The sequence below is a fragment of the Notechis scutatus genome, chromosome 1 (genome assembly GCF_049901735.1).
Source record: "Notechis scutatus isolate UNSWTSFEM ecotype Mainland chromosome 1, rNotScu1.2, whole genome shotgun sequence".
Taxonomy (NCBI): Eukaryota; Metazoa; Chordata; class Lepidosauria; order Squamata; family Elapidae; genus Notechis; species Notechis scutatus.
The window spans coordinates 253,935,525-253,958,691 of record NC_142009.1 but is presented as its reverse complement, the minus strand read 5'-3'; the positions used below and the strand labels follow the sequence as shown (position 1 = coordinate 253,958,691).

At 34.8% G+C, this 23,167-nt stretch overlaps 1 protein-coding gene across 3 annotated transcripts in view; it reads left to right on the top strand.

Annotated features, from left to right (window-relative positions):
* ANO3 (anoctamin 3) overlaps positions 1 to 23,167 on the top strand; it is a 258,297-nt gene that overhangs the window by 86,749 nt on the left and 148,381 nt on the right. Inside the window, exon 1 of one of the 3 annotated variants that reach the window (XM_087951087.1) lies at positions 8,807 to 8,945. The exons of the other annotated variants lie outside the window; for them this stretch is intronic. Coding sequence (XP_087807213.1) covers positions 8,894 to 8,945 — 52 coding nt within the window. The 5' untranslated portion in view covers positions 8,807 to 8,893. Of the gene's footprint in view, positions 1 to 8,806; positions 8,946 to 23,167 lie in introns of those variants that run through there. 3 annotated transcript variants of the gene reach the window in all.

Here is a 23,167-nt window from a genome sequence, read left to right as displayed (position 1 = left end):
TCTCTAATTAGCATCAATTTGTGGAAGAGGTAGGAATATCACAGGCTGTACTACCAAATCAGAATTAAACCACTGTAAAAAAAAATGAAGGGAAATAAATTCTTGTAATTTGTGGTGATATGGAAAAATTCACCTCAAATATACAGAGTGTTTTTGAAAGAGTCTTATAAGATGGGACAAAGGAGAAGTTGTAGTGCTGAATAGACCAAAAGAGTTTTATCAGCATTTCTGGAATCACTCTGGTGCTTCAATTGCCATGAATTGTCAAAAGGTTCTTATCTGGTTGCCTTATTCCATTAATCTCAAAACTTAGCTAATGAATTGCATTGATTGTTCATTAATTATACCTTCACTTTTATACTTCCAAAACACATTCATCTGTTTACTGGTAATGGTAAATCTTGACAAAGAGTCCTGTTTCACAATATCTATAACTAAAAGTCTAGGCAAAGCTATTATTTCATATTGATCCACATAAGTCTCCTCGAACGTGGTATACATTGAGAAAGTCAACTTTGTTTTCTCATAAAACAAGCGGGGAATAACATAAATACTAAATTTGCAAACTCACAGAAACACTACAGCAAAATTCCTCAAGAATTCTTTGTTGATATATGCAAATAAGGAGAGTCTTCTAATTTTTGTACTTTACTTTTCTTCCTTTTTAATTTTTTTTAGTATCTATTAACTATTAATTTTTTGTGTTTGTCTGTTTGTATTCTCCAATTAGCCCAAACAGTACATTGCACTGTAACATTTTTGAAGCAACATAATTAAAACAGTCTACCTTAAAGAATCCAGGACCCATCACTCCAACGGGATTGAAATTTTTGCAATGTTTACTCCAGTTGCATTTGCAAAGTTGTAGCTGTTGCTGTGTCCTTACAGTCATATGATTGTGATTTCTGACATTCCTTGGTAGCTTCTTAGAAATAGATCAATGAAAAAGCCAGCAGGAAATCGGACGTTGCTCCTACTCCCACTCTTTTTTACCCACACATTCAGAAAAATGACATTCAGACAAATGTAACGGTCTTTCTGGTCACATCAGACTGTACTACCTTTCTCTTAAAGAATGATCTACTGGGTCACAGATTGTTTATGGATGTTGTTTATGTTTTAAGAGCAGGATGGTCTTGTGATTATCCCATGAAGGCTTCCCCACACAATGTGCTTCAGACTTTATTATCACTGATATGCATATAGTTATAAACCCTATATGTACTTTTCCAAACATACTGAAGCAGACTTGGGGAGAATGAATCAGAATATTTATTATTTCCATAAGTTAGACTTCTGGTAGAAAACAATCCTTTATTTAAATGGTGGTGTATTTCACATCTAGTTTAAAGAAAAATGATTACAAGTAAGGAGAGCAGATATAATTTTTAAAATTTCAGTTGACAGTAAATAACAGGGTAGCAACTTAAATAGTGGCTGTTTTCTCCACTGTGTTGTGATATGAGGTTTGTTTATTTTATTTATTTAATGTATTGCATATCATACATGGACTAGCAATATATATTAATATTTCGCCTACATTAGTAAAACACAATAAAGTATAAATGTTAAAAAGATCTATGTTGAAACACCAATGTGATATACGGTATTTTCATAGTAGTGAATGATAATATTGTAGTTGTGTATGAAATGGAGAAGAGACCACATCATATTTCAATAATTGGTGACTATATGGGAAAATAGATTGTCATAGTAGTTTCTACTATGGTATTGTTGTTATTCTCAAAAACTCCTCTATGTTTCCTTTTGGGCTTTCATTTAAAGTGGAGATGGTAGGAAAAATAATCAGCAGTTTGGTTACCTTCACTCATGGGAAAAGTTGTTTTGAAATGTGTTGATCTTCCTTTCTAAAAGCATAATCATAATAATCACACATGAATAACCAGCAAATAAAGGTTAAACTTTTAAACAGAGATATGCAGAATTCCTAAAGTCCACTTTGTAATTAATATATTCTGTGACAATTTTGGAGTGTGTGTGTGTGTGTGTGTGTGTGTGTGTGTGTGTGTGTGTATAAACAGTGTTTTCATTTGAAACATGTAAGCATAAGAAGGAAAAATTATATTCCCTATTTTTTAATAATGCTAAGTTTAAATTCTGTTTTCATATAATAGGATGATAACTAATTTTTACTATATTGCTCCTTTGCTGTCCCTACCAAATAACATAATGTGATTTTTCAAAGGCCACCTTCATTAGTCAAACTGAAATGACTGCCAATATTCAAAGTATTTGTTATTTCAAGTCAAGGCATGTCAAACATTCATTCTAACACTACATGCATTCCTAATGAATACAGAAATAATAAACTATTCTTTTAATAAATGCAATCATACATGTGTTGACATAGAAATTATTCTCAGTTAAGTTCAACAAATCTTACTCCAAACTATAAAAGATCTGCTGACTGATTGTAGTTTCCAGTGGCAGGGGAAAAAAAAGAGAAAAATGATCAGTTAGTGTGTTATGGAGGGTGCATATGAAATAGCTCTTATCTTGTGAGATTTCAAGAGGGAATGTGGTCATCTCATAAAGTCTCCTGAGAGTATGCATATACATACATAAGCATTTTCTTTTAAACAATTACCCTTCAAAAAGACCTTGACTATGTATCAGAATGGTCAAACAAATGGAAACTTCAAATCTCAACAAATAAATGCTCTGTCTTACATATTGGCAAAAAAAAAATCAGAAAATAAAACAGAGGCTGAATAGTCAAGACCTTGTTGATGATCCAAACTCTATCAAGGATCTTGGAGTACTCATCTCAAATGACCTAAGTGCTAGAGCTCACTGTAACTACATAGCCAAAAAGGCATTAAGAGTTGTTAATCTTACGTAGCTTTTTCTCTGGTAATATTACACTCATAATTAGAGCATACAAAACATTTGCTAGACCAATATTCGAATACAGCTCATCAGTCTGGAACCCACATTACGTATCTGATATTAACACAGTTGAGAAAGTCCAGAAATATTTCACAAGAAGAGTTCTCCACTCCTCTACTCGTTGTAGAATACCTTATGCCACCAGACTCGAAATTCTAGACCTAGAAAAACTAGAACTACACCGCCTTCAGTCGATTTAAGTATAGTATATAAAATCATACATTGCAATGTCCTACCAGTTAATGAATACTTCAGCTTCAACCATAACAACACAAGAGCAAACAATAGATACAAACTCAAGGCTAATCGCACCAAACTTGATTGCAGGAAATATGACTTCAGCAACAGAGTGGTCAATGTCTGGAATACTCTACCTGACTCTGTGGTTTTTTCCCCAAACCCCAAACACTTTAACCTTAGACTGTCTACTATTGACCTCACCCCTTTCCTATGAGGTCTGTAGGGAGCGTGCATAAGTGCACCAATGTGCCTACCGTCCCTGTCCTATTGTTTCTTTTATATATATTTTTATTTTTCTTATATGTATCCATGTATTCATAACTATGTTTTTACTTATACCTATTATCTTGTAAGCAATTGACAAAATAAAAAATAAATAAAAATAAAATAATTTGAAGATCAATTGACTATCTAGCAACGTCACAAGTGCTTCTTCTAAGAAAATGCACAGTGTTTTTAAACAGACTTTTAGATACTGTATGCTCTTCATCAGGACACATCTATCAGTTTCCTGCATGCTAACTAAAGCTGTTTTTAAAGATTAAAAACAATGAAGAGAGTATCCAAGGAATAATATAATATTTATAATATTGATGCACACGTAAATTGCCAGCTATCAATTCACAGAAGTCTCTGCTCATTCAAAATGTATAACTGGGCAAAAAATGTAACTTTCAGCTCGCTGGGAACAACAATATTCTTTCACACCCATGATTCTCTTCCAGTTCACCTAGCATTGAAATAACATACAGGCTTTCTTCTAGAAGCCTATTTGGAATGCATTTGCTGTAAAGGATTTATCTAGCAAGAACCACTTTCATTGTATTTTAACTGAATCTCAGTTTATTTCATGGAGTTAGATTTCTTAGGTTTCTCAGAAAATCCTTCTGAGGCAAGAAGGAGGATTTAGTTTTATATTTTTATTTACTATAGTTTTGTATGCTACTGAAATTACTGATGCGCTATATGCCAATTGGGTTTCTAAAGAGTCTTTATAGGCACTCATCCATGAATGCATTGTAATAACTAGTTTCAAGGAGATAAGAGTGTGTGTTACTATCATCAAGGTTCCCATTCTAAGAAGGACTACAATTGGTGTGTCAGCTATTAGAGCAACAGCCAAGAGTCTGTCAAGTAACAGACCTGCTTCTTTATGGGAAGTTACATTTCATACTTCCTTTCCTTCTTCTCTCTCTTCTTTTCTCTCCCCTTTTTACCCCTTTGTCTCTCTACCTCTATTTCCCTCTTCTGTATTCCCCTTTTCTGTTGCTTTCCAGTATTATACTTATTTTTCAAATTATTTTTCTTTTCTTTGGTTGTTTTTTTAAGTCTTAAATTCTCCATCCTCTTTCCCCCCTTTCCTTTTTCTTCCCCACATAGTTACTTGTTCATTAAAGATGGCTTCTTCTTTGTCCCAGTCTTCTTGTTTTGCAGGTGTTTCTTGTTGTTTCTCATAGTTCCAAATCTCCATTTCTAGAAATTGAAAAACGAAGCCAAAGGAACCCTTCCCTTCTTGTGCATCTTCTTTGTACTTTTTAAGTTCCATTTTCAATTCATCCAAAAGTAATGCCATTGTAGAAATTTTTAAACAACCACCCGATTGATTTTAGTCATTCAAATATAATAGCCAAAAATCCAAAAGTCACCAAGTAATCCAAATACACACAAGCTGTTTCTTTTTGCTCTTTCTTTTTTTTTTCCCACTTTCTCTTCCTGGGGTAATATTAAGTTGCAAAGTTTCAGTTAAAATGTATCTTTTAGAAGTCTTATTGAAATTTTACTTTAGGTTCTTTTAAAGTCCAGGCAGTCTCCTCCCTCTTCCAGATCCTGCCCTTATTCTTTTTCTCTCCCTTCCTGCTTATAGAAGAAAAAGTTTTTAATGTCCAGAAATCTTTATTGTCCCTTTGGCATTTACTTATATTTTCAGCTTAATTGCCTATTGATGCCAAAGCGGATTTTTCCAATTTCTTATTCTTAATTGTCAATATAAGGAAGGAGAAAGAAGAAGAAAAAAGTCAAACCTTTCCCTTTTCACTTTCATTCACTGCTTCCGACTCTTCTTTGGGAGCGATGTTATTTCTTGTAAAATTTAAATTCCAGGGTACCTTAGTTATTGCTTTTTCAACTTGGCCCGGTCAGCCAAAACTTTCACTTCTTATCTTCCTCCTGCACTTTCTTTTCCAGTTGAGTTCTTCTTTGAGGTGGCCATTTCTGACCACTGCTCCTACCACCTTCGGGAAAGGGAGTAATGGCCAGCTGAGGAGGAGAGATGCAGCTCTCCTCGACCCTGCTAGCAGTTTCCCCCTTCTTCACCATCTCTACGGGGTGGCTTAGCCCTGAAGCCAGCCAGCTCGCGGCACTCCAGCGGTGAGCCCAGGCAGAAACTGCGCACGATCACGGATTCCTGTCTGTTGCCGAAGCCCTTCAAACTGGAAGTCACTCACTGAGACATTTTTAACATGTTTTCTCTTTACTGTCCTCCATAGCGGGCAAATATCAGCTCAAAGTTTCTTCCTACTGCATTACCAAATGGAACTCCTATTCAGCAGCAGAGCCAGTGTAAAATAGTATCATCCATTCCCAAAGATTACAGGCAGTCCAGAATACTGGGATTAAATATATCAAGCAGTGCTATATTCAGTCATCTACCAGAATGGCCAATGCAATTTTAGTTCCATGTCTAGGCTAGAAACTGAATTAAAAGGGATCAGACCTTAGGATCTCTTGCATCTGACCTGCTTATATATGTAGTATATATGTACTGTATTGAATTTATATAGTCTTTTCCCCATTTCTGTAGCAGACACTATCTGATGATTAGATAAATTAAGAGTGGACATTTCATTCTTCTTCAAGACAGTTGGCACAATTCCAGTTCCCAAATTTTTGAATCTAGCTAGCCACTCTCTCGTTAGTTGGCCAAATGAACTTGGCAAAGTATGAATCCAACCCACAGGTTGTCAAACTCATATTGTAGAAAATCCTACCCATATTCTCGAAATTCACAAGCAAAATAACCTCACAAGACATTCCTAAATCCAGCCACCTTATTTGAATCTACCCATACAGAGTCCAGACAATCAAATATAGGTGATGGTATTAGAAAATGTTTATCAAACATTTCAGCAGCCTATGAATAAATAACTCCTGTCCATCTACTATAAGCAATATTTCCAAATTATATTCTGCCCATACAATCAGTGTGGAGAAAAATAACAATTTGCCATACCTATTCCTACAGTGTACATCCCAACATGGGTTCTCATCAAGGTTTGATCATATTTATTTCTCATTTTCCTTCACCAGTGATCTAATCATTATTTCAATTACTTTATCTTCTACATAACCAGGGAATGTCATCTTCTAAGAAACACATCAGGATCAGAGAAAAGCCATTCAAGAACAGAAATATCAACAAACTTAATTATCTTCATATTCAAGAATTAGATGGAAGTGTGGTGAAATTGATTGCCAGGTTACTGGGAAAAATCCCAAAGATCTACTGGAAAGCAACTAGATCCATAAAGCACCTTGGATGGATAAATTTAATTGGTCCCCCACACCAGCAGTGATAAGCTACATATTGTTCAGAAAAGAATAATAGTAAGATCCTTCATTGTCAGATCACAATCTAGCAAATAAAATGACATTTAGCGCATGAATGGGTTGCAACCTGAGATTACAATGGTATTTCCCCCATTGTTTCTTAGCCTGCATATCTTTGAATTCCCCGTGAATAATAAAAGTTGTGACCATTAATTTCACAACTAGTTCTTAACTTCTCTGGTGATAAACCAAGCCTTGGAATGACCTTTGTTTTACAAGATCCTAGAATAGGAATCATGGTGGCTCAGTGGTAGAATACAGTATTGTAAGCTAATTCTGCTCATTGCCAGCAGTTTGATCCTGACCAGTTCAAGGTATACACAGCTTTCATCCTTCTGAGGTCAGTAAACAAGGACCCAGATTGTTGGGGATGGTATGCTGACATTGCAAACCTCTTAGAGTGTGCTCTAAAGTACTATGAAGTGGGTATATAAGTCTAAATGCTAAGTGCTATGTTCTACAGGTACCAACTACAGTATCCTGACATACTTTATTATCAAATTGAGATTGCAGAAGTCAACAACTGTCTACATCAGATAATCTACAACCCTTTTTACTTTGTCATCCTGTACATTCACAATCAGTATGATGTTCCTTGAATCATTTTTTTATTTCCTGAAGACATTAAAAGTATCATTTGAATCCAGGGGTGGGATTCAAATTTTTTAACAACCAGTTCTGTGGGCATGACTTAGTTGGTAGGCGTGGCTTGGTGGTCATGTGACTGGTGGACGTGGCTTGGTGGTCATATTATTGACTGGGCATGGCCAACTCAATATCACTCACATCGAGGCACGCATCTCCTCGCCTGGCCTCTCATGACTGTGGGGATGATAAAACAGTTATAAGTGTGAAAAATGGTCATAAGTCACTTTTTTCAGTGCCATTGTAACTTTGAATGGTCACTCCACACAAGCAAAATACCAGCAAAGGAGGGGGAAAAAACTCCAGAGAAGTTCCTGAGACAGGAAGTCTAGTCCTGCCAAGAATGTAATAAGGGTTAATGGAGAGGCAGTTTCTGTAAGTAACACCAGAATGTTTCCTTCCTGCCTTCCTTACAGGATTTGGCCAGTAATTTCTTCTAACAACTGGTTCTCTGAACTACTTAGAATGTTAACAACCAGTTCTAGCAAATAGGTGCGAACTGGTAGAATCCCACCCTTGTTTGAATCCTTCTTTACTTAATGCAAGTATATTGAGCCAAGAGAGCAAATTAGATTGTATCAGAATCCATCTCATCTTAATGGGATATGCATTAAAAAGTTACATATCTTCACTGGATTTCATTGAAGCCACATGCCCATGTATGGTGATATTCTGTAAAGTTGGTTGAAAAAAAGTTTGTATCTTTTTTTGTTTTGTTTTTCTTTCTTTTCTATTTATTTTTCTTACTTTCTTTTTTTCTTTAACTTTGTAATCTTTTACCTTGCAAAACCTTTTCAAATAAAAATTAAAGTAGTTTTAAAAAATTGGTTTATGTAGTCCAAAAAGTAGAATCTCTGTATTCACAAAAGGACATACTAATATGCTGGCTTCAAAATGTGATTTGCCATAAACCAAAAAGCAACTCTGACTCCCCATGTTTTTATATGCTGAAACTTGTTCCATGAAAAAAAAAAAAGAGAGAGATGGGAAGCAAGTGATAAGAAACTATGAAATCAAATGTTGCAGTGATCATCTGCAAAATTCTTTGTCGTCAGACCAATTTTCTCCTCTACTATAGCTTAAGGCAGTCTCTATTGTTGATTGGCAATGCTTCATTGATGAAAGGTACATTTAAAAAACAACAGTCTTCTAGAAACCTATTGAGTTTCCTTTCCTTTAAAAAAAAGAAAAGAAAAGAAAAGTACCAAGATTCAAAAGCAACCCAGTGCTGCATTTTCCCATCAGATGGATGTAGTGAATTATACCTAAATCATCCACTAAGGGGAGCATAAGCTGGACCAGCCTTTCTAGTTTCTATGACAACGGTGGGGAGTAGAGTCTTCCAAGCCCAACACTCACTGAAGCAAATCCTGGATTACACAGTCCTTCCAAATGTGCTGGATTCTATGGAGCAGCAAGCTGCTCTGCTTCCTGTTTTGCAACACCTTAATTCCCTCAAGCTTTGTAAATTGGCCCATCCGAGCTCTCATTTATGAAGATGGTTCATCACTCCGGTTCCATACAATCATTTAAACAGCAAAAAGGTCAGTAGGAATCGTTTCTTTCTCCAGCGATAAGCATCAAATCATTAAGTGCATGCCCTTGCAGTATTCTTCAGCTTCAGCATAGCAGCTGCTAGAAAGATTTGGAGCACAGAACCAATGCAGGCAGCTTTTAAAACTCTTGCAGTAAGTTAAAATGCTCTTTTGCACTGGAGCTTGAAAGAGTTCTCTGGGTGGAGGAATAATCCTCTTGGCTACATTAAATACTTTATTTCTGTAAACTATTTAAAAGGATATGAGTGATGTACTTAAAAAAAGCCTCTTCATCACAAGATTGCATTCTTTAAGAATTAGAAATGAACAAATGGGTGTTGTACTATTATCCACTATTATCATCTATGTCTGTCTATCTATTTATCATCTATCTATCATCTATCTATCTGTCTACCTACCTACCTACCTATCTGTCACAGTATAGAATAATATTTTCAGAGTATTGGAAATCACTGATAAGTAGAATAATGTCTTACTTCATAAGTATGTTTGTGTTTAACTCTGACTCTCAAAATGATTCCAGGGGTTAATACTGTAAGTCCATTCAAGGTTTTAAAGCTATTCTATTGAGTAAACTAATGAGATACTGTTTTCTGATGTGGAAAGGCTGTGATTTGGTTTGTAGCATGGAACGGAAAACTGGTATAAAAAAAGAACTTCGTAGGGAGCTGATTTGGATGATCTTAAGATGCATCCCATTACTGTGATTCTGTTCTTGTCTTTACAAATATGCCTTGAGGCTGGTTTACATTTTCATAGGAAACATGTTTCTTCTTCTTTTTTACTTTTTTTTTCTTTGAACTTTTGAGAGTGCTTAAAAAGCTTTCTGCATTTCATTGATTTGGATCATAACCCTGTGAAGCAGTAATCCCATTTTTATACATGGAGGGGAGGGAATGGGAGGGGGAAGCCATGAATGAGACACCTGCTGGTATAGACTAAATCGTAACATTAGGAAAGGGTCAAGAATCTCCAAGCCTTCCCCCCTGGCTGTTAGGCTTTTTAATTTGCTCACATATTAAAAACAGAGTCCTGAAAAACAGAAGTACTTTTCCATGTAGTCAAACTTTGCTTCTTTTCCTCCATTTACCTATTTTGTAGTCATTTGCAATAGTCAGACTCCAATGTGGCCTAATAATAATATGTCCTGTAGTGTAACTCATGTCTAACCAATACATTTCTGAAGTATTACAAAACAAAAGATGTCATCAGTAGCAATGCCTGTGCTCTATCTATAGTTAATGAAAATGTGGCATTGAAATGTGTATGTGTTTACAGATTTAAGCATTTACACAAGCATCCATGAGTTAGGTACAGGAGGTGCAAAGATGGCAAAGTGATAAGGGTGATGGTAGTTTTGATGGGCACAATATGGAAATAGGTAACTTCTTTCTTTGTACAAATATACTTTGAGTAATTTGCCTAGCAACTTCACTACTTTTCAGTATTTAGTGATGGAGTAAGCACTTTAGAATACATTTCCATCAAGCCTTTCCTCAAATTATTTTGGGACATTATTGTTCTTTATTTAAGAAAATTAAGAAAAACCCTATCCCTAACTCTACTGGATAAATGTTACATTGTATTTTATTGTTTATTTTATTTTCTTTCTACAGCAGATTTTCTACTAGTAAAATCCTAGCTGGTTTTTATTTGTGGGTGCCAACCAAATGAATAAACACTTTCCCCAAATTCTTGCTAGTATCAGAACAGAGGTGGTATTCAGCAGTTCTGACCAGTTCTGGAGAACCGGTAGCGGAAATTTTAAGTAGTTTGGAGAACTGGCAAATACCACCTCCGACTGGAGATTTTACAGTATCCTTCCCCTGGCACATCCACCAAGCCACGCCCACAGAACCAGTAGTAAAAAAAATTGAATCCCACCACTGTATCAGAACCTTTCAAACGATGTTATAAAAAGTGTTTCAACACAGATTGCCCTGTAAACACTTTAATTCCCTGAGACAAGTCTATCACGAATAATGTGCCTTTACAATTCTTCAATGCAGGAAAAAATATAACTAATCTCCTTAAATAGTTATTACTGTAAGTTATTTTCCAAGCTTAAGCACTTAGATCCCATGCTTTTGGTTAGATCGGGGTGGATCGGTTCCCAGAGAGACACGAGACCATAGCAACTTTCAGCTCTTTATTTTTGTTCAGCTCAGTACAAGAAAACTGGAGCCGCAGCAACCCTTCATATAGGGCTTGCTCCCGGCTTGGCGGCCAATGGCAGTGCTTTGAATCTCCCGCGATCGGCTCGGCCAATCGCAGTAGATTCCCAATGCTCCAATCACAAGCACTGAGTCAACCAATCCGGTTGCGGTCCGTGCGGACCAATCAGGTGTCAGGTTTTGGAGTATGCTAATATAGCACACTTTTAATTTTGTGTTTGGCCAAATGGAAAGAATCAGAGTAAACTACCTACTACTCTCTGAAAGTTTTCGTTATAACTCTTTGGATCCCTTGCCCCTTGCCACAGATGTGGGAATGGTCTGAATTAAAATGGACACTAAGCTGCCCATCTGAGCTATAGAAATCTCAGGCTCTGAAAACAAGATTGTCAAGCTCTTTGAAAAAGATCTCATTCCAAGGAATTCCAACCAAGTGTGGCTGGAAAAGATGGAGTGTTTTCTGAAGCTACTTTGCCTAATATAAACTGCTTAATATAAATTGCCTAAATGTTTTATTGGGAATTACAAATATCCATCCCTGCTCCTAGCCCAGTAATAGGACAAATACTGAATTTAGATACATTAATTTGCACACATGTATAATTCCAAGTCTGGTATATTTGTGTGTGTGTGTTTGTGTGTGTGTGCAGAATGACCTAATATGCATTTTATACAAAGCATGTTGAAAAATGGCCCTCAGAGGTGTGAACTCTATGCTTCTAATCCCTTAAGCATACAGTTGATGTAAGTGAAGTTAGCAAACTTCATACTCCCGGTTTTATTAAGTGGTCTGTCTTTCTTTTCTTACACCAAATTTTAAATTTGGGGAAGACGGAATGAGGAGAGTTTCAATAATCTTGAAATGAAATTATCATTTTAACTCCAAATTCAGTAGCTCTTAAATGCAAAGGTATTAGCAGATAGGAAATATTACTTTTCATAAAAAAAACAGAACTACTAAAAATGAATACTATTGTATGTTTTAAAACTGTGTGTCTTAGAGATACATACACATACACCTTAGGCTTAGAGGATGGTAAAATAAATGGTAGTTTTGCCATACATCTGTATCTGATATGCACTGATATGCATATCAGATATGATATGTTCAGCAGCAGCATGGAAGACATGACTCGGAGATATTCCAAGTAATTATATGCAGTGTCACTAAATGTTCTTTATTTACATCTAGTCACATTCATTTTAAAAGACAAATCTACCTACCTTCATATTTTAGAATTATTTTTATACTCAGTAAACAACAGTGTACATGTGTTATAATTGTTAAAGTCCATTGATTCATCTAATGAACAATATTATGCCAAAATAATTGCAAATTAATGTATTAACATGTGAACCTTCAAAATTCAAATTATGTGAAACGAAGCATGCACTTTCTTATTCTCTTGCTATCTCTATGTTTTTTTTAAAAAAAAATGAAATAGCAGTTAATAACCAAGTCTCATCTGCAGTGATTTCCCAGAGAAACTTCAAGGTAAAAATGATTATATATTATTCTTATATGTCAGTCTTACCATTATCAAGTTTGAAATAGACATTGACCTGATTTGTAAACATTAACTGCATTTACCTGAAGTTCATAAATATTTCCCTCCTTTTTTCTATGTCATGGTTGTGAGGAAATGAGGAAATATAATAATAATAATAATAATAATAATAATAATAATAATAATAATAATAATAATAATAATAATAATAATTTAATTATAAGTGCATTTTATTATTCTCACTGAATCCTAAGCTGTAGTTAACAGGTTATATCATGTAATAAACCAGTTCTTAAACTATGATATGAAGTTAACTTGGTAAAACAAATTTGACTTACATTTGACCATAAGTAATTTGATTTGGGTTGACACTTCAAGATAGAAATGAAACAGAAATGAAACTGTCCCATCTCTTCATTGTGACTGTATTAAATAAACTCAATACCACAAAACTGAGCTATAGCTTAATTAAACGACAAAAATAAAATCAGATTTTTCAGCAAATCTTGTAGAAGCTGAGAGAAATTGTATAGGAAAGGCAATATGTTGATACTAATAGATCCAACACAAAATTATATAGCTAACATGCTCCATTGTGAAAAAGTAATTGCCATCCTGTCAATTCAGTTAAAGGAATAAATAAAATGAGTTGTGTTCATTAAACAATCAAGGATGATTTCAGTGAGGTTTAGGAATCTCATAAGTTTTGGCTCTCTTTGTCCCAGTGATGTTTTACCACACAGACTCTAGATGTACATGATTATTCCATTCATCTCATACAAATTGTCAATAATGAGAGAATTAGCACAATGAGGGGTCCTTGGTGCTTTCTGAGTTTGGCTATTTTCTTATAGATATTTCATTACCCAAACTAGGTAACATCCACAGTAAACAATGATTAGCATTAAAATTAGCACAAGGGCTGAGGGATTGCTTTGCTGCCTCAGGACCTGTGCAATATTAAGTAATTGAATGAAGTGCACATACTGCTTTGGATCAGGATTACTTACATACTACTTCTCAATGCTTTACAGCCCTCTCTAAGTAGTTTACAGATTCAGCATATTGCCCTCAACAATCTGGGTCCTCATTTTACCGACCTCAGAAGGATGGAAGGCTGAGTCAACCTTGAGCTGGTGAAAATCAAACTCTTGATAGCGAGCAGTGAATTAGCCTGCAATACTGCATTCTAACCATGTGCCACCATGGCTCTTTAAGTTTTTTTTTTTAAACTTACCCCAAACATTAATTAAACACTGCCCACAAACAATCCTGTTCCATTCACATCAAATGATTTCTTCCTTCCCTCCTTCTACAGTGTTTTCTCCATATACACTGTACCTAAGATAGGCAATACAAAATACAGTATGTGAGAAACACAGAACAGATGGGGAATGAAAGTTGTTGTAAATGAAAATTTAATTTATGGTGAAAGTCTCTCTTCTTCACCATCCACAAGCCTGTATCATCTGAAAATGGCAGTAAATAAAGCTGGCAGAACAGAGGGAAGAACAATTGTACGGTGGACTATAAAAATATATAAATGAATTTAAAAACACATCATACTTTAAAAAAAAACCACCTGTAATTCATGCCAAAAAATTTTAGATTTTGGTGAAACCTTAAGACTTGGCTTCATTTCAAATCAAACCTCTTATAAGTATGCCTAGTCAACCATGAGCTGGACAGAATTGAACTCCTGGCAGTGAATAAGTAAGTCATAATGGAAAACCTCAAGTGGTACTGAGTTGAATCACTTTGTCATGGGGGAATAGGACAAAGTAGGCAAGATGAAAATCACAGTTTTGCAAGCAAAGTTACTTTCATATCAGTGTCAATGTCAGATGCATGAATAAAGTGAGGAGGCATCAATTGCATTGCCATAACTGTTATCTTGCCTGCTATATCCACCCTTCTGGATGGCAATATTCATGGGAATATAAGAGACAAATCATAAATTACAAAATAGGAAATTTTTGTCACAATTATTCTACTGAAAGTTGATTACTGAATCTAAGGGGATAATTTTTCCTGTCATAGTGGAACATTACATTATATATGAAATATTGAAACAAGTGCCTGACTTCAGTGTTAATTGTTGTCTTAAAGTCATTGGCAAATATATGAAAAAAGTCAGACAATCCAAAAGGTGTAAATCATTTTTTGCAGAATTCTAAATAATGTAGTTTAAATAGAATGATCAAGGAATGCTTCAATTTACCTCCCTGATAAATTAGGCTATGAATTTGTTTCTACCAAAATGCTTTGCATCCAGAGATGGCATCCAAATGGGCATTTTTACTCTACCCTGTGATTACAATAATTGCTTATTTTAGTGTCACTTTCTGAAAGTCAACAAGTGTACTCATTAAATCTTGCTTTGATTTTTTATTTCATTAGTTAGTTTCTCTGTGTGTGTCTCTATCTCTTTGTCTCTGTCTCTGTCTCTCTCTGTCTCTCTCTCTCTCTCTGCCTCTCTGCCTTTCTGTATCTCTCTGTGTGTGTGTGTGTCTCTGTGTGTGCGTCTCTGTGTGTGCGTCTATCTCTCTTTGTCTCTCTCTTTTTCTCTCTCTCTCTCTCTCTCTCTCTCTCTCTCTGTGTGTGTGTGTGTGTCTTTCTGTCTCTCTATCTCTCTCTATCTCCCCCCACACACACACACCTTCTCTGGAACTCCCTTGAGACTTTCAACTCTAGCATTATAGAGTTTGATGCATTTTTCCTACATAATTACTCAATTTCATTTGTAACTATTCTGGATATAGGGGAGTGTGACATCTCAATGGTTAAAAATGCTGAATTTGTCAGTTGGAAAGCTGACAGTCCAGATTCAACACCCAAGTGTTGTGTGGCCATTCCTTGCCCAGATAAATAGGTACTTAAGGTGGAAAAGTAAGTGTGCCTTGACATATAATCATGCTGGCCACATGACCACAGAACTATCTTCAGACAACACTGGCTCCCTTGGCTAAGAAACAAAGATAAGCACTGGCCTCTAGAGTTTGACATAGGGGAAACCTTTACCTTCACTTATTCTGAATATAGCAATAGCACTTAGACTTATATACCACTTTACAGTGCTTTACAGCCCTCTCTAAGTGGTTTACAGAGTCACCATATTGCCCCCAACCATTTGGGTCCTCATTTTATAGACCTTGGAAGGATGGAAGGTTAAGTCAACCTTGAGCCTGGTGAGATTTGAACTGCCAAATTGCAGGCAGCTGGCAGGCAGCAGAAGTAGCCTGCAGGTACTGCACTCTAACCACTGAGCCACCTTGGCTCAATATAAACGTTTCTTATATAAATGTCAATATTGGCTTTAAATTAATTTAATTAATATCATTAATGTGAGTTTAGCTGGAAATTTTCAGATATACTGTATACTAACCTCGAATTTAAGATAGATGTGCAAGAGACAGACTATGAAGCATCAGTGAAGAGTTAATCTGCCTAAATTAGACTTGTCTCTAAGAAAGTGGTTCCAAAGCTACTTGGTTGTTTAATCATATCCACAAATCAATTAGAACATTCAGCTGACTTTAAAACAAATCCTAGTATTATGGAGCTTTCAGTACTATGGGCTGGAGAGCAGCAGAAGGGTACAGCAGATGGAGTTACCATTTTGATGATTAAGACAAGTTGTATACAAAATCCAAGTCAAGAACAGAATGTGAACACCAAGTGTTGAAATTTACAAATATGTAGCTCGGAATTTTTGGCTAACAATAATAGTAATTTGTAATTTTGCTATCCCTGGTTCTGTACCATAAAATGATGATACCACTTGGCAAGACTTACTAGGAAACTTCTATTCTACAAAAAACTAAGGTCATCTTTATCCTTTTGATATGCTAACTTGGCCAGCATCCAATGGTTATCTTATTTTTGCAGTCAAAATTTGATAGATTTATCAAAAAAATAAAACACTTTCCCCAATACATTAATTTCATTGTTGTTGCCACATGTAATAAGTCCATGTACCAAGTTAGTTAAACATAATGGAAAAAAGATCTAGGCAAATTTTTCTTCATTTTAAGTAGGTTGATAAATATGAATTCATGGACCAACATAGATAAATAATATGTAGAGTTTGCTGGAAAGATGGAGAAAATTCTGTTTAGGCTTTCCACTTCTAATAAAAATTAAGTACACCTCCTTTCTTTTAAGTATTTTATAATTTTATTGCTGAATCATCAAATCATAAAGGGTTGAAAAGGATAATGGAAATCATCCAGACAAACTTCTGTCTGGGGATGAATCCAATGCTATAGCATCTCCAGATTTTGCATCCTTTGCATGATGATCATTCCGTGAGGTAAACTCTTCTTTGGCATAGTATTCCTGGGACATGGTTTATAATAAAATAATTCATTCCAGTCTCTGGGTAAAGATTATATGCATCACGTAATTTGAATATTCCAATTCTAGACGAATATTAGAAGTAAACTTTGATCATGTTTCTGGCATGTTAATCTACCAATCCCTTTTTATTTTACTAAGCCTTAACATCCTGTTTAGGAAATAGTTCTCTGACTACAGTTTTGAAATTTGAGGTTGGCTAGGCTATTTTTTTTCTAGAAGCTGTATCACTTGTCCAGGTTCCCAGAACATCACAACAAGATTCATGGCTGATAACAGAAATATCACCAGTGTGGGCAGAATTGAAAGTGAGGCTTAATACAAAGTATTTAAGACAAGTAAGTATAGCTGAGGGCTTTTTAAAAAAAAATAAAAAGGTTTCCCAAATTTCAGTCAGTGCTATGATTTCAGGAAGGCTCTTGAAGTAACTAAATAGGGTCACTATTCATACAGCCCATAGGGCACAGGTGTCAAACTCACAGTATCACGTTGCCATCACATGACATTTTGTGACTTTCCCCCCCTTCACAGAGCTGGGGTGGGCATGACCTACACATGATGCATCCGGCCCAAGAGGCACCAGTTTGACACCCCTGCTATGGCAAGAGTTACCACCTATATATAAAACCATGTGATATCAAATGTAGCAATAGCACTTAGACTTATATTCCACTCCATAGTGCTTTACAACATGCTCTGAGCAGTTTACAATGTCAACATATTGTCCCCAACAATCTGGGTCCCCATTGTACCAACCTTGGAAGGATGGAAGGCTGAGTCAACCTTGAGTGTCAAGTGCCAGGAAAATAAGAAGATTCAGGCAGTTCAGATTAGTATAAAGATTTATGGCAAGCTTAAGTGGTCTACAAGAATCTGAAGTACTAATGGTCAAGGGAAATAAGCAAGAATTAAGAATAGAAAGGAATTTAGGGTGGCCTAGACCTAGACGTAGACGCATGCAGGGACAAATGCCTTATTATGCATTGATCCCTTCCTTGGGCTCACCCTGGTCTTCCCTTACATCAAACTCCATCAGGGTCAAACTCCAGGCCAGGAGTCTTCAAACTTGACAGCTTTAAGACTTGTGGACTTCAACTCCCAGAATTCCTCCTCCAGTCATGTTAGCTCAGGAATTCTGAGAGTTGAAGTCCACAAGTCTTTTTTTTATTTTTATTGGTTTTTAAAACAAACATAAACAAACAAAACATAAAAACATCAGGCCATCTTCCATATACGTACATACAGTGTGCTGCTTGGTTTACAAATTGTTTTGTGCTTCCATTTCATAGTCTTCAATTACAATTACATTGTATATGATCTTATATTTTCAATCCAATATTAAATACATTGGTATCATTATTAATCAATCATTTGACTATACTTTTATTCATTCATGCTTTGGAAAATAATCATATTTTACTTAATTTGGCTTGTAACAATTCATATTATCATCCCAAATCTATCCTAAAATCATTTTGTAGATATAATAAGAAAAAATACATCTTTATATATTTAGTATTTTCTAAAAGTCTACATATTTCATCACTATACTTTATTGTCTAACCATTGATAGAATAGATCCCAAATTTTATAAAATTGTTTATCCTCTTGTTCTCTAATTTCAAATGTCAATCTACTCATTTCAGCACATTCCAATATTTTCTTAATGATTTCCTCCTGTGATGGTATTTTCTCATTTTTCCAGTTTTTAGCAAATACAATCCTAGCCGCTGTTAATACATTTACAATCAGGTATTTCAAATCTTTACTATATATTTCAGGTAAAATTCCCAATAAAAATATCTCTGGTTTCAAGTCTATATGCTTTTTTGTCATTTTTTCCAACCACGTGTGGATTTTTGTCCAGTATTTTTTAGCATCCGCACAAGTCCACCACATATGGTAATATGAACCAGGTGTCTGATGACATTTCCAACATTTTTTGGATTTATTCTTGAAAATTCTTGCTATTCTTGTCGGGGGGAAATGCCACCTGTAAAACATCTTATAGAAATTTTCTTTATATGCTGTTGACATTGTCATTTTATAATTTTGAGACCACAATTTTTGCCATTTCTCTAGATCAATCCCATATCCAAAATTCTTCCCCCAAGCAATCATAGTTTCTTTAACTTGTTCTTCTTCTAGTTTAATTTCTAATAAATATCCATACAATTTTTTAATCACCTTTTCATCAGTACCTGTCAAAATATTATCTAAATCAATCAGTTTATCATAGAAACCTTCCGTTTTAAAATCTTTATCATACCTTGAATGCATTTGTGCATATGAAAACTAATTCATCTTTATACCTTGTTCCTCTAGTTTTTGTATAGATTTAAGTTCACTCTTTTCATTCAATATTTCACCATATCTAACTGTTTGTTCCTTTTTGTATATTATAGGATAAAAAAATGCTTCAATAGTTGATAGCCAGACTGGAATTTTCAAATAACATTGTCTTTTAATCTTCTCCCAGTTTAACCACAGAGACTCCCATATATAATGTCTTCTAAAGTACCCCTGTGTTTTAGTTCCTTTATACCATAGAAAAGCATGCCACCCCAACAACAGATCATGTCCTTCTAATGTCAACAATCTAGTATTTCTTAATGTTATCCATTCCTTAACCCACATCAAATTTGTAGCTTGGTAGTACAACTCCCAATTAGGCAAACCAAATCCTCCTCTTATTTTAGCATCTTGCAAAAGTTTTAACTTTATTCTCGCTTTCTTACCTTGCCATATAAATTTCAAAACAATTTTATTTAAATCTTCAAAATAGTCTTTTCCAAGCCTAATTGGAATTGTTTGAAACAAAAATAAAATTCTGGGTAATATATTCATCTTGATTGTTGATATTCTCCCTATTAATGACAGTTGTAAATTTTCTCATTTCGCCAAATCTAGTGCTATCTGCTGTTTAAGTTTGATATAGTTATTTTCTTTTAGTGTAGTGCATCTTGCTGTCAAGTATATCCCCAAGTACTTGATCTTATTCGTGACCTGAATTTTCAATAGGTCTGCCAGTTCTTCCTTTTGTCTTGATAGCATATTCTTTGTCTTATCTTTATTTATTTTCAAACCAGCCACCTTTCCACATGTCTCTATCTTTTCTATCAATTTTGATGCTGTTTCTAGTGGGTCTTCTAAAATAAAAACCAGATCATCTGCAAATGCTTGCAACTTAAATTCTTCCTTTTTAATTTTCATCCCTTTTATATTCTTTTCATCTCTAATATTTCTATTTAGCCCTTCCAAAGTTAACACAAACAACAGAGGTGATAGTGGGCACCCTTGTCTTGTTCCTTTTCTTATATCAATAGAGTCTGTCAGCTCTCCCGCTATCATTACCTTTGCCGTTTGCTTATGATATATAGCTTCTATTGCTTGAATAAATTTCCAACAAAGCCCATCTGTGCCAGCAGTAACAACATGAATCGCCAATTCACATTATCAAATGCCTTCTGTGCATCTAGAAATATCAAAGCCATTTGTTTTTCAGGATGTGCCTCGTAATATTCCAAAGCATCCAAGATTACTCTCATATTGTCTTTAATTTGTCTCTTTGGCAGAAATCCATTTTGATCAGGATGAATAAAATTATTTAAGTATTTTTAAAGTCTTTCTGCCAATATTGAAGCAAAAAATTTATAATCTGCGTTTAGTAGGGAAATAGGTCTATAGTTCTTGATTTGTAATGGATCGGCCTCCTCTTTTGGAACAAGTGTAATATAAGCTTCTGACCATGATTTAGGTATCCTCTTCTTTAACATAACTTCATTCATAACTTCTAGCAATGGAAGATTCAACGATTCTTGTAATGTTTTGTAAAATTCTGCCGGAAGTCCAGCTGGGCCTGGTTCCTTTCCATTATTTTGCTTCTTGAGTGCTTCAGTTAACTCCATCATTGTTATATTGTTTTCTAACATTGTTTCAATCTCTTTAGGTATCTGGGGTAACTTAGCATTCTGTAGGTACTGTTTGACTCCTTAAGAATATTATCTTGTGTGTATAGTTTCCCATAACAGTCTCGAATGATTTCCTTCTTCTCTTTACTACCATAGCAAACTTGGCCTTGATCATCTATTAATTGCAATATTTTCCTTGATTCTTTCTCCTTTCTCAATTTATATGCTAACCATCTACCTGGTTTATTTGCATCTTCAAAGTAATTCTGTTTAGCACCTCTAATTTTCTGTGCTAATTCTTCTTTTTCTATTAGACCCATTTTATGTTTAGTTATATCCATTTTTAACTTAATGTCCTTTTTCTGTGGCATTTTCTGTAGCTCTTTTTCAAGTCCTTTATACTCATCCTCTAATGCCTTAGAGGCTAATCTTTTCATGGTATTTCTTTTCCTTGTATAGTCTATTATCAAGCCTCTGGCATATGTCTTCATTGTATCCCATACATTCTGGATTGATGTATCTTCTTTTTTGTTTTCTCTAAAGAAAAAAGCCAGTTCTTTCTCCATCCACTGTGTGAAGTCTTTTTCCTTTAAAATAGTATTATTTAGCATCCATCTAGATCTTCTTCTTTGTCCTTTCCATTTAATTGTCATTGGATTGTGATCTGCCCAAGTACTTGTTTCAATATTTATTTCTTGGATATTAGTTAACAATTCTGTTGACATCCATATCATATCTATTCTGGACCATGATAAGTGTCTATTTGAGTAGAAGGTGTATTGTTTAGTTTTAGCATTTCTTTCTCTCCATGTATCTTTTAAGTTTATTTCATCTACCATATTAAAAAAAGATTTTGGGAGAGTCTTTCTGTTTTGCTTTATTGTTTTCTGTGCTATATAGTCCAGTTTGTTGTATACAATTCCATTAAAATCTCCCATCATAACTATATTAGCATAGTCCAGTTCAATTATTTTGATATGTAATTTTTTATAAAATTCTTCTTGTTTATCATTCAGGGCATAGATTGCAATCAGGAGTGTTTTCATATTATTATCCATTATTTCCATCATTAGTATTCTTCTATCGTCATCAGTATAAATCAATTTCGCTGGAATGGTCTCTTTAATATATAAAACCACTCCTATTTTCTTACATTGTGTCTATTTTCCCTAGTTTTGGCTGTATCAACAATTGTTCATATTGCTTTTCAGTATGTACTTCTTGTAGGCAGATTATATCAAATTTTAATTTCTCTAATTTATGGAAAGTTTCCTTCTTTTAACGGCTGAATTAAGTCCATTTATATTTATTGTAATCAATTTTTTCTCTTCCATGGTTATATTTTATAATTAGGATTGGCAGCTCTCATGGATCTTGGTTCACATTGTCCTTTGGCTTCCTCCTTTTCACCTACTGCACCTTCCTCTTTTTCAGTCGTCATTTGGCAGTCCTCTTGGAATTCAATTAGTGAAATTTCTTTTTCTACCTCTTCCTCTTTCCCTCTGAAAAATTATGTATAAAATGATTCAGCTTTCTCAATTGAATCAATTCTGTATCTCTGTTCTTGCCATGTGAACATTAAATCTTCTGGAATCAGCCATCTATAATTCACCTCTTTTTAAAGTAGCAATTTGGTCAGAAATTGGTATTCTCTTCTCATCTCTCTCACTCTTCTGGGTACTTGTTTCAAAACCACAATCTCCTTATCTTTATATTTCAATGTTTTCTCTCTTGCCACTTGCAATATTTGCATTTTAATGGCTTTCTTTGTAAATCTGATGTGAACTTCTCTTGGTAGGCTATTTCTCATTGCGTATCTTGTGAAGACTCAATAAACCTCATCTATTCCATCCATCATCTTCTCTTCTGTTATTTCCAAAGCTTCAGCCAATATTTCTATCATTATCTCAGCTAGGTTTTGTCCTTTTTCTTCCTCTCTGTTTTGGAATCTGAGATAAAATTCTGATCTGTCCATCTCCCATCTCAGCATACCACTTTTATCTTGTTCAACCACAGTTAATCTGGTATCAATGTCTCCAATCTTCTTATCTCTTTGTTTATCTTCTTCTTCAATTTTTAGTAGTCTCTCATCATACTTCATCATCATTTGTTGGATGTTCTCGACTTTTTCATCAGTTTTCCCTGTTCTTTGTTCAATGTTCTCTGTTCTTTGTTTGATGTTCTCTATTCTCTTTTCAATATTCTCTGATCTTGTTTGGATGTTTTGAATTCCTTGCATAATCATCTGCAGGGTCACTTTT